The sequence below is a fragment of the Microtus ochrogaster genome, chromosome 19 (assembly GCF_000317375.1).
Source record: "Microtus ochrogaster isolate Prairie Vole_2 chromosome 19, MicOch1.0, whole genome shotgun sequence".
NCBI classification, from domain to species: Eukaryota; Metazoa; Chordata; class Mammalia; order Rodentia; family Cricetidae; genus Microtus; species Microtus ochrogaster.
In genome coordinates this window covers 7,742,758-7,755,377 of record NC_022021.1, presented here as the reverse complement: position 1 = coordinate 7,755,377, position 12,620 = coordinate 7,742,758, and the positions used below count along the sequence as shown (strand labels likewise).

Sequence of the window (12,620 nt, the reverse complement as noted above, 5' to 3'; positions counted from 1 at the left end):
AACTGAGAGGTGATGGGACCGCAGGAACCCAGGCTGACAGGGCAGTGCTAGCAAAACCAGCACCCCAGGCGATCTCGGGACGGGGCGGGTTAGGTGCAGAGGGGACCTGGGGAAGCCACTTACCCTGGGGGCTGGCCTGGGAGCCTGCTCGCTGCCAGGGCTGCAGGACCAGGTGCAGCAGGAGGAAGGCGGCCGCGCGTGGGGCCGGCATGGTGACTCTTCTGCTCCCCGAGGGCTGTGCGGGCGACAGTGGCGTGGCTCTGCCGGGACAGGGCGCTGTCCACCGGCCTGGGGCAGCGAGCGAGCGAGAGGCACAGGTGGCGGGTGGGGCTGTGTGCAGCCGTCGGTGGGGCGCAGGCTGCTTGGCTCTGCTGGCCTCAGCCCGCGCTTTATGGTCCAGCGGCCCAGGGGAAAGGGGGAAGGCGGGGGGAGGACCGAGTCGGGGCGGCCCCCTTGGCCAGGATCCCACATTTGCCGGGAAGAGCGGGGGCGGCAGGAGCCGGGAGTGGGGGCCACTGAGAAAGCAGAGACTAGACCGACCTGGAGTGAGGTGGACGGTGGGAAGGGGTGGTGGGCACTGGGGCGTGTTGAGAAAGGGAGGAATGAAGAGGAGGTAGGGTGCAGAGGGTGGGCAGAGAGGGCCAAAAACGGAGGAGGCCAGTACCGTGTTCCCCTAACCTTGGGCACCTCTACTCTTTCCTCCCTTGGTTTTTATGTTTTCTAGAGAAACATCACTTGGAATTGAGTCTAAAGTCTCTGATTGCTTTTCCAACTGATCTTGTCTGCTGAATCACCCACAGTCCTGCTTCCCGTGGTCCAGAGAGCAGTTGGTTTTGTGTATTTCTACAAGCTTTTCTTGAGTACTTGATATGATGGATTTCCCCCATCCAGTTTTGAGACAGAAAGAATGACCAGTGTAAATTTTTTGGGGTGGGGGTGGGGGTGGGGGATGGGGTTATGGTGGTAATTGGACATAAATAAATCTCAAGGCATCCGTGTAGACAGTTATGCCTAGGATGGTGGTTTTGTGCTCCTGGATGGTTTAATTCAGGCTGGTTTACAAAGGTGCTATGCACCCACCTCCGGAGGCTCAGCACCCCTAAGGTTCCTCTTGGAATGGGGGTAGGAAGACAGAGAGGGGACATCTGAATAGCCTTTCTTCCGCCTAGGCAGAGCCTTAAGAGGATGACATGGATTAACTAAGGGGGAAAACATTTGAAAAGCAATGGTAAAAATATTCCCCATGCAACAATCTTCGCCACTGTAGAGGGCCCTGCAGAGCCTTTCTAGTCTTAGCTCATTTGTCTTCAAGAATTCCATTTGTGGATGCTATCTACCACCAGCTGAGTGGTTAACCCACCACTCTGTTCCCAAACTTGCCACTTTCGATTGTGTTTACAGCTAGTAACCCGGAGATCTGAGCTATTCTAGCAGTCTTCTCTTTGGGGTCTAATAGAGGTCTGTCCGGGCTTCCTCTAATGCTGTACTATCTAGCGGCACTAGAGGGAATGGGTCACCATATGCCTACCGATTAGAACCGAACACACACAAAAAGGGTGTGCCTGTGTTCCCAAACAATGAGATGGTTAGGACTTCAGATTTTCAGGTCTCCAAACTGTGTCTCAGGGTTAGAGGGGAACCAGGGCTCAAGTTTATTCTTTAAATAAAACAACTCTGCTTTTGCATGCTTTATTTATATAATGCATTCGGAGTAAGTCATCCTTGAAGCAAGTGTATGGATATTTATAAGCTTGAAAGCCATATTCAGTGGCTTTCAGCTGGTTGAGTGTATTAGGATCTTCTTTATGAGGTTTACACACACATATACACACACTCAGGCATATGCACGCATACACACATGCACACACACACACTCACACACACACACAAATAATAGGTGACTAGAGAGCACCCAAATCACAAGTAACAAAACTTGCGATGGTACATGCCTGTAATCCTAGGGACTCAGAGAGCTGAGGCAGGGGAATTGTAAGTTTGAAGTAAGCCTGGGCAAGGCTAGCATGGACTACATAGTAAAACCGTGCCTCAAAAAAAAAAAAGTAAAAGGAACAATTATTATACTATATAACATCATAGTTTATTCTGACACAAAATAAGACCACTCCCTAAGTGAGTCAATGAGGAGCGAGGATCCCAGACTCCCCTGTGAGTTTTTGTCCAGTGTGTCAGAGGTTTCTGTCTCCTCGCACATCAAATGCCATTCCTCCACAGGGAAGGCAGAAGTCTGGGTAAAATGGGAAACTAAAGAGCAGTAAGAAAGTGGACAGTAGAACCAGGAGAGTTTCCATCTCTCTGACTGGCATCTCAGATCTTCTTTTATTAACCATCCCTACTGGACATAGCTAGAGCACTTCCTGCTTTTCTCATGTGATTAAGAGTGAACTGTAAATTATTAGAACATTGATGGTGTTTTTTTTTTTTTAAGTCAGGGTGTTTAGCTGTCTTAGAAATGTATTTCTAACAAGTTCCTAGGAAAATACCTTGCGCATCTGAGCACACAATACATTTTGATTGAACTTGACTTGCAGGGATAATAGAGAAATAAAAGGATCAAAGGACTTCCTGCTCGTCTAACAACATTATCTAGGGTTATTTTCAGAGAGCCGGCACTTTCAGGAGGCTAGGCACCGAGGGGTCTTGGGAAGTTTCACTTCATGCTGTCATCACCAAAAAGGAGCTTGATTATAACAAAATGTGTTAAATTAAGAAATCTATGGTAAAGGAGGCCAAAGACTGAATCAATTCCGGGCCTCTGTCTCTTTGTTAAAACACTTGTGTTTCCAGTGTGGATCAGAGACCTCAGGGTAAGGCTGGAAATTGCCAGAGAAGAACCTCAGTAAAAGCTCTTCAAGATACAGGCACAGGCAGGGATTTTGGTGGAAAGGACCCTTTAGCACATCCCAGAGAATGGACAAGGGGGATGGAATGGAGTTCAAGAACCACTGCCCAGCAAATGAAACAAACACCAGAGAGAAGAAACAGATTACAAAATGGGGAGAATGTTTGCCAACCATACATCAACAGGAGATTGATATCCAGGATATAAAGAAAACTCTAAAAATTAAATATATTTTCTCTTTCTTTCTCACTCACACTTATATATCATCATCATTGTCCAATCAATAAATGGGTCAATTAACTGAACAGACAACTTGAAAGAAGAAGTGCAAGTGACCAATAGATGATAGAAAAAGTGTTCAATATTCTTAAACTACAAATTAAAGCAGTCTTTAGACACCATCTCGCTCAGTCAGAATGGCAATCACCAGGCAAGCTTGACAACAAAGGCTTCTGAGGCTGTGGGGAAGGAGAAAGCCTATGTCTCTGGGTTTGTTGCTCACATAGCCAGGATGGACCCAGACCCCCAACAACAAGTGGACGAATAGAAAGAATGGGCTATGTATACACAATGGGATCTTACTCATCTGGGAAGGAAAGTACAGCAATGAAATTCAGGAAATGGCTACAATTGGATTATTATGCTAAACAAAAGAAGCCAGGCTCAGAAAGAAAATTAATACTTGTTTTTTTCTTACATATAGTACCTGGATTTAAAATTGTGTGTGTGTGTGTGTGTGTGTGTGTGTGTGTGTGTGTGTGAGAGAGAGAGAGAGAGAGAGAGAGAGAGAGAGAGAGAGAGAGAGAGTCTGTGCTTGCACTTACACGGAGTTTTATCCCATTATTGTAATAGCTTCTGAATTTATTTGTTTAATTTCCCCAGCATCAGGCTCCGAGCTCCTGAGGATCACCTCACTATTTTAGAAAGCACCAGTTCTGATTACAACGTCCCATGCTTAACGATGACAGATCCTTGCATTGATTTCCCTTCCCAAACACTGCAAGCTTGAGTAAGAGCTATGGTGAAGGCTAGAAATCCATGTGCATATGCAGTAGTCTAGAGGAACAGGGGCTTGCTCGACAGGACTTCAGCAAAACCACTGCACTGAGGGTTTAAAGAGCACTGGCGTGGTTGTGTCCACTTGTTCCGACTCCTCACTTTTACCTGTACCAGCCTTGTAGATGACAGGTGACATGGAGCCCCATCACTCTAGGCTGAGGTAGCCAAGATTTGCTGGGTGCTGACACTGACGGGTGAAGGGGTTCAGGCCAGGTGGTCAGCAAAGCTGTCCAGCCAACCCCACATGTGAGCCCAGCCATTGATGGGGAGTATATCATTGTACAATGACAACGGGTCACTGGTGTACTCTTCTCTTCTTTTCCACAGTATTCTAGGATACACAGAGTGACTCAGTTTCTGATGTTTGCTGACAACTTTCAACTCTACAACCCAGTGCAGGCCCAGGCAGGGGACCCATCTTAGAGATCATTCCCCTCACCACCAAATAGCCCCACAGCCGTTCTCCCTTTCCTGCCCTTTTGAGTCACTTCTAGACCAGCAAGGGAGCCCATGTCGCTCCTCCTGAAAACGTCATCAGGCCAGCAATAAACATTTCCGTCCAGCCCAGCTGGGTCCTGAAAACCTGACCGGGGCAGCACACCCGCACACACATGTACACACACACACACACACACACACACACACACACACTACACAATTGTGTGCTCACAGAGTGGGGAATGAGGACTGGGATTGTGCGCGCGCTGTGCTCAGTCTGATGGAGGGCACCTCATTTGCAACAATGGGGAACCTCAGCACATGAGAAGATATTGTACAATCTCAACAGGAGCTCTCTGTAGGAGCACAGACTCAGGCTGTAAACATCCTGGAGGAGGAAGCTGTGGTTAATAGTTTCTGTATAATCTGTCAACATTTGTGCATGGACCAGAGGAAGGCTTTGCCAGTTCTCATGGGTCTGAGGCATTGAGGTCCTTGTCAATAATCTATATTCACTCAGGACCTCCTCTGTTCCTCACACACCTCAACCAAAGCCGTGTGGCATCAGTACTGACCTTGACATGGAGAAGCCCCTGCTGTAGAATAGCTACACTTCTTCAGAAAGGGGAAAAATTACTATGGTATCACTGTTTGACAGAGCTAAGTAGATGTTTTATCTGCAATTGTTCATGGCTATCCGTATAAAGTTTCCATTACTTATGCAGGTTTCTACTTGAATTCTCGAATGGATTATAAATGGGAGTTATTAACGCAAAAATGGATAAAGCTAATATGGTTTTCATTCTGCTACGTGCTGACATTTATACCACAGCACTGGGGGTATGCGAATGCCGTTAGTTGAATGTTAATAATAAAAGAGGGGACTTGATGAAGTGATGGGAAAATAGCTTTTCTAGGAACTATTTAGCACAAATAGTCCAGTAAATGAAGGAGGCTGCTTTTGATTAATGTGCAATTAAACACAGATTTTTTTTCTCCAAAATTTAGACTATACTTTGTTATAGCAATTAAGCCCTGAAGATTAGGGAAACATGGACAGAAGAGTGTAAAATCACTAATTTTCAATCTCACTGGGGGTCTTTGTGGACTCTGCACGAAAGCTTGTCATTAAGCGTCTTTAATATGCTTTACTAAATTGTGTGTAAAATGTCTTAGAAAACTAGCCTATGATGCCACTGCGAGCCCATCTATCCAGTTGACAAATATGCTTACTGAACTCGAAGTCCAGAGAGGTTTGACAACTAGCATTTCTTAAGTTTGTTCTCTCCTTCCTTAGGCCACTAAATTCACCATGTGGTGAATTCTGTCGTGTCTAATAACAATAAACAATACTAAGGGAGTCCCATGTTCAGTGCCAGGTTTCTGAATGTTTTTGTTAAGAAACATGGCAGAGAATGGCAGTAGGGAATATAATGGTAATTGGTTCAAATTTCTGAGACAGCATCATGTACCTCAGGAGGTCTCAGGTTTGCTAGGGTAGCTAAGGATGCTCCTAAATTCTAGATCCTTTAGTCTCCTCCTCTCAAGTGTTGGGATTACAGGTGTATGCCACCACACTCAGCTCGAATATGCATCAATTGAAGCAGAGGAGTTCAGAATGTGGGACCATTTGTTTTGATCTGTGTTGAGGCTCAACTATGGTAGAAGTACCATACTACATGAATGGTATTAGGTTGAGTTTTATGCATATATTTAGCCTAACTAAAGGAACTAACACCTGAGAGGTTTTAGTGGTTAATTGTCAACAGGAAGATTGGTACTGTTAGCTACAAATGACTGTCCCCACCCCGTAGCTCTAAAAGATATTTTAGTATTTTTCCATCTCCACATATAAAAGTTATATGCATTTTGCTACCCAGTAATTGATGAAAGTATTGTGTTCAAATGAATGTTTGCCAATTGAGCATGGAATGTTAGTTTATTTTCATTAATGCTAAAGTAATAAATTGCCCAGCAAATAATTACTATGCATCTATCCAGCAATTCACTCAACTCCTGTTGAATTCTTCAAGAATGTGCCAAACGCAGTTAGGCAACAGACGTACAATGATGACTGGAGCACAATTTTCATTCTCTGGCTCATGGCCTATTCAGACAGACAGGTAACATGAAGAGTCCACAGGTTATGTGGGATGTCTATCATAAGAAACAAGGAGGGGCCCAGGGAGAAGGCAACCTGTAGCTGGAGAGAATTGGGAAGGTATTTCCCGAAGAGTTGACCTTTTCTTTGAAGGTTGCATGCTCCAGGTGTCAAAGGAGAGCCTTGTAAGCAAGGAAATGCTTGTCCCATAAAGACCATGGAGAAACTATCTGGGTTTCTGACCTGGGTGCCTTTTACTGAGCCAAGGAAGTAATCTGGCTTTGCCGTGGTGAGCTGAAGGAACTCTTACAATGCTCACACAGAGGTCTATGAAGGTGTTCAGTGCCACGCGTCTACGACTAAGGAGGGAGGTTTAGGTTTGGGTATCAATAATTTACACACAGCCATCCAAGCTGTAAAGATCACGTAAAATGAGGTTGTAAAACAAGAATAGGATTATGGGGGATGCTGAGGATCCCCCAACATCATAAGAACAGCAAAAGAAGCAGTGATCGTAACAAAAACTTACAAAAGGGAGATGTGGAAAGTGGTGTCAGGAGGCGTTATAGAGGAATCAAGCAAGATATGGAGTAAAGAGGACTGGGGAGATGGCTCGAAGGTTAAGAGCACTGGTTGCTCTTCCAGAGTCCTGATTTCCAGCAACCACATGGTGGCTCACAACTGTCTATAATGAGATCTGGTGCTCTCTTCTGGCGTGCAGGAATACATGCCTGTAGCACAATTAATAAAAACCCAGAGACCGATATTGGGGTTCAACCTGAAGGTCAGAAAAGTAAAATTGTCAGCCACTGGCTCTCACCTCTACCTCAGTCCAAAATGGTGATTCTGCCTCCAAGAATCTTCAGAATGAGACTGTGTCTAAGAACTGTCTCCTCCCATCTTATATTGTTCTTTAGGGCTGAAATTAAAGGTGTGCACCACTACTACACAGTTTCTATGGCAAACTAGTGTGGCTACAGGGATTAAAGGTGTGTGTCACTACTGCCTGATCTGTAAGGCTGACCAGTGGAGCTGTTTTACTCTCTGGTTCTCAGGCAAGCTTTATTTATTAAAATACAAGTGAAATATCACTACACATGACAGCAGAACACCACATATGTAATAAATAACTCTTTAAAAAACAAACTATGGAGTAAACACATTTCTGGGTGGGTCTGGACAAAGCTAGAGTGTGTTGTCAGCATGCGTGAGGCCCTGAGTTTGATCCCTAGCACCAAACAAATAATAAATAGAAATTAAAATTGAATTAATCTTTCTGATACAAAAAGCAGTTTGATGGCAAACCGTGAGGTGTGTTGGGGGAGCAGAGACCTGCTGTGTGAGAAGTGAGGATGAAGACTCAAAAGCAGGGACAGTCAGGGCCACTGTCCATCAAGAGGCTGCCTTTGAGATGGAAAGAGGCTATAGGACAGTCACTGGTTGACAGATGATGGTGTTGATCTAGATGAAGTTGGGGGGCTTAACACACAATGCCTCTCAGTCAAGGGAGGCTCAAAGTACAATCAGTAGCAATTAGTGGCCTGTGAAATTTGATATTTTATTTTCTTATAATTAAAAAAAATCATGATGCCCATCATCCCTTTAGCAATATAAACTTCGCACCAGTGAAGGTTGTCTATGCAATAGACGGTAGCAATCTCCTCTAGGAGTTTCTTGTCTCCCCTGTGGTGCAATCTACAGGAAGACCCAGAAATGCTCCAGCCATTTCACCATGCTATGGGCCAGGGATAGCTGAGCTATCCTCGGGGCTAGGACTCCAGTCTCACACCCGCCTCCTCTCCTTTCCCGGAACTATTTCAACACACTCCAAAGGTCTTATCTTCTAGTGGTGATTCACAGTCACGTTCGTGACTGTTCTTCCACAAACAGAGAAAGTGACACTCCCGTGTTTATGTTCTCTGTTATATGAGGTAGAGTGGCCTGGGAAGGGAGAAAGGAGCAGACATGGTTAACATGTCAACCAGAGGCTCCCGGCCTCCACAGGCACTGCTGGGTACTTCCAGGTGGCTCTCTGGTGAATGGTCTTTATTAATCTGGGAGGTTTATAACACCATACAAGCCAGATGTGAGGCTCAGAGAGACTGTGTTCTGGTCAATCAGGTGTGAGTGACAGCACAAAGGAGGAAATGAGACTGAGCAAACCAGAGGTCAGAAGGAGAAAACGGCTTCAGTCTCTGTTATTTAATTAAAGAGGGATTGGTGTGGCCCATAGGTCCCAAATAGTCGTCACTTCTTTTTCCAGGGCAAGCAAAGCCATTTGTATGGGTTTTTGTAGCTTTAAATGGTTAGGAGAGAGTAATATTTCTGACACATAAAAAATATGTGACTGTCAATAAAAGTTTGATTGGACTCCATCATGCGACTCTGTCCACAGCTGTTTGGACAAGATGACAATGAGAAGCAGTCACAGGAGAATCACTCAGCCTGTGAGAGCCCAAACTGGTGATTCTCTTGCCTCAGGCCTGTGGGTGTTGGAGTTGGAGTTGAGAGCCACCAGGCTCTGCTAGTGATAGTATTTGAGTAACTGAACCCAGCACCTTTCTTTTTTCCTGGGTCTTGAAATGAAGAAGCTCACACTGAAGGTGGCTCACCTTGCACCCTGGTCCCAGAACTGGTTCCCTCCTCACAGTGAATGTGTCGCTGCTACACGAATTCCCTGTCTGTGGGGTCCTTGCAGGCCAGACTGGATATCTAGTTAGAATACCTGAGGAGGAAGGGGAACCTAAACTGGTGGACCCCTCTTGTTGATGCTCTACTCTTTCCCTTGCTCGGTTCTCCTCAGGCCAAGGGTATCCTGATTCCACAGACGAATCTTTAAATCTGAAATTCTGCACTTTTCTTTAAGTACAACATTGAATGTTAACATGAACCAGCTTTGTGTCAATGGAGAAGTGTGAGGAGCTGGCCATGGATTTGAGAAATCTCTGTGATGGGAGTATGATTTCTTTGCTGGCTCTTGGGAAGCATGAACTGCAAAGGAGACTCCATTACTTCATGTGAACATTTTAATTCATTGAGATAAAGTGTTGGAGGATATTCAATCACACTGTGAACCCTGAGTTTGCATTTGCATTAATTAGATAAAATTAACCTCAAGTCAGGAGACTGAGTTAGCAACTGGTTTACACAAAGTAATCATAGAGCATCAGAGGGCACCTGAGAGAAATAGAGACACACCAGAAGTAGGAGGGGGGATTTGGAGTGACGAGGCTTTTTGTTTTGTTTGGCAGAGCAGAAGGATACTGTCTTTTGGAGACACCAGCAAGGAAGGAAGATTAGCTAGGTGCTACTTAACCTCTCTGAGCTAGCAGGTTTTCACCCCAGCCTTTGAGTCTCGAGTTTTACTTTTAAATAGAACAACAGAGATTTGGTTAAGGCTGCCTTTAGCAGCAGCAGAGCCAGTGCAACAGAACTCTCTCACCAGGCTAGGGCCTGAGTAGCTGGGCCACTGCCAGAGAAGCAGGCCCGTATCGTCAGAGCGGCAGTTGCTGGCTGAAATAGCAGTAGATTGAGGTGTAACCACTGTGCTGAAGTCAAAACATCAATAAAGCATTCATTTTATTGCACATATTAGTTAAAAAGAAACTTCTGATTTAGAATGTTGTGGTAGTTCAAATGCAATCAGCCCCCATAATCTCATAAGGACTGGCACTCTTAGGAGGTGTGGCTTTTAGAAGTGGGCACGGCCTTGGAGAAAGGGTGTCACTGTGGGGGAGGGCTTTGAGGTTTCCTATGCTTGGGATATCACTCAGTGTCACAATCAACTTCCTATTGCCTGCAAAGTTTAGGACTCAGAACTGTTCTCTAGCACCATGTCTGCCTGCACACTGCCTTGCTCCCCACCGTGATAATGGACTGACCCTCCGAAACTGTAAGAGAACCACCCCAATTAAATATTTCCTTTGTAAGAGTTGCTGTGGTCATGGTGCCTCTTCACAGCAGAAGAAACCCAGAGACAGATGGAGAGGGACAAGGAGAGGGAGAGGGCTTGAGTCTTGGAGTTCTACTATGCTCCTTCTCACAATAGTTCTAGCTGTGGGGACCATGAGAAGTCATGGTGATTATGTTCGCTGATGCTCTTAAAAATTGACCAGCAGGAAAGAACATGCATGTGGCAAACCTAATAAGTTTTAGCAGAAAAAAGCAGGGTGAGAAAGTGTAACAAAATAATTGAGGGCAAGAACAGTGGAGAGGGATAAAGGGGAGGGAGACTGTGGAAAAAAAGGGGGGAAGGGCATCAATTTCTAAGGGCTCAAGGACAGATTGTCTTAAGCTGTCTCTCTGGAGGTGTTCCCTGTGTACACATAAACCTCATACTCAGCCTGGTTCCCCCGGGAGGAAGGGATATTCCTCCCAGTACAACATCCTGTGTTCACTCACAGGGCATCCGCTTTGGGCTGGCTTCGTTGAGGGCTACTACTTGTCCCTTGGCCACAGCAGAGCCTTCATTGTGCCTCTCTGAGACCTAAGCAGCTGGAATCCAGGGTCTTAAAGACATGTGCCATGTTCTCTGGTACTACCAAGCTGCTGACATATTGAAATCACTATAGCTCCCTATAAGATGGACTTGTTAATATCCCTGGTGGACAGAGTGTATGAGAGAGAGAGAGAGAGAGAGAGAGAGAGAGAGAGAGAGAGAGAGAGAGAGAGACTCATTTGTGATTTCAGTCACTCCATCTGGGCTCCACCCCACTCCCAGGGTATGTAATCCCACCCCAGATGCACATGTGCTACTAAGTTTATAGAAGGTGGAAGGCAGGTTAAGGGGGGTTTTATACCACTTTGGGGGAAGTTATTATACACCTCAGGAAGGCTGAGTGTGTAGGTGGATTTTTCTTTGGACCGCCAGCTCACAGAAAATAACATAACACGGAGATTTATTATTAATTATGAAAGTTCGGCCTATAGCTTAGACTTGTCCCACCAGCTCTTACAATTGAACCCATTTATATCAATCTGTTTTGCCTTGTGGCTCTTCACTTCCTGTTTCCATCTCCTTATCTTTCGGCATCTCTCTTGCGCCTAGATTCATCTCCTCTTCTCTCTCTTCCCGGAAGTCCTGCCTAACCTCTTCCTGTCTAGCTGCTGGCCATTCAGCTCTTGATTAGACCAATCAGAAGGTGCCTTGGTATCTTCACAGTGTACACAGCAAGGTGATTCCACGATGGAGGTGGAATTTCTCAGTGTAGCGGCTGTGTTGTAGTCACGTGTTCCGATAAGTGACCCTGAGTAATCTCATTGGTTGGCCATGCTTGAGTGGAACAGCTTCTTCACCTGTAGCCGGAGCCTGCTCCAGGGTGGTTAGACATTTATTCCTGCCTCCCCAGGGAAAGCCACGCAGTGGTCTGAGTTGGCAAGTGGGTTTTCATGCTTGTATGTACTTGTGCTCACGCTTAGCATGCATGTCTATGTCTAAACATGCACACGCGTTTTTCTCCCTTCTGTAGAAGAGTGCTATAAGGTTTTCCCCCTGAGTAACCCAGATAATCACAGCCAACATTATCTCCTCCATGTCTGGAGCCATCTTGTACTTGGTTTCACTTAGTCTTTACAACAATGAGGCTACATATATAGAAGCTTTACTTTCCACCAGACAGACTAGAGAACTCAGAAGTCCTGGCAGTCAAACAGCCTTCCCCACAAATGTCAGAGCCTGATTCAAACTCGGGCCTTCAGTCCCCAAGCCAGGAGCCCTTCTATGCTGCTGGTCTGCCTTCTGTGTGGTCTTCTGACATCAGAGACCCGAGGCTTCTTTCTAAGATGTAGAATCCTCAAATCCTTCTGAGGATGCCTAGTGAAGCAATGGAGGAGTTTCTAGCTAGGACCACTTCCCACTCCGGTCCTGACTTTATCACTGTGTGGTCTTGGGAAGACTTGTAATAGTTTTGCTTCCTAGCCTGGTGCATCCCTCAGGATGGTGATGCTACCATAAGTGTTGTGAGTGGAGATGCTGTTGGCCAAAGATTGAATAGGAACATGTAAGCCCGGCTGATATATATACATCAATCAATCATAGCTGTTAAGTTGGTAGTGTTCAGTGATTGTTTTGTTTGTGATCAAGCTTATTAGTCTAGCATACATCATGTTAATCTAGCATTATTCCTCTAAAGTGAGAGGAAATGGAGATGATGTGGACTCCCT

At 45.5% G+C, this 12,620-nt stretch overlaps 1 protein-coding gene across 1 annotated transcript in view; it reads right to left on the bottom strand.

Moving 5' to 3' along the window:
* The window catches only part of Thbs4 (thrombospondin 4), a 45,120-nt gene extending 44,752 nt beyond the window's left edge, over positions 1-368 (bottom strand). Inside the window, exon 1 of the mRNA XM_005356498.3 lies at positions 124-368. Coding sequence (XP_005356555.1) covers positions 124-211 — 88 coding nt within the window. The 5' untranslated portion in view covers positions 212-368. The remainder of the gene's footprint in view (positions 1-123) is intronic.
* Positions 369-12,620: the final 12,252 nt, after the last annotated feature.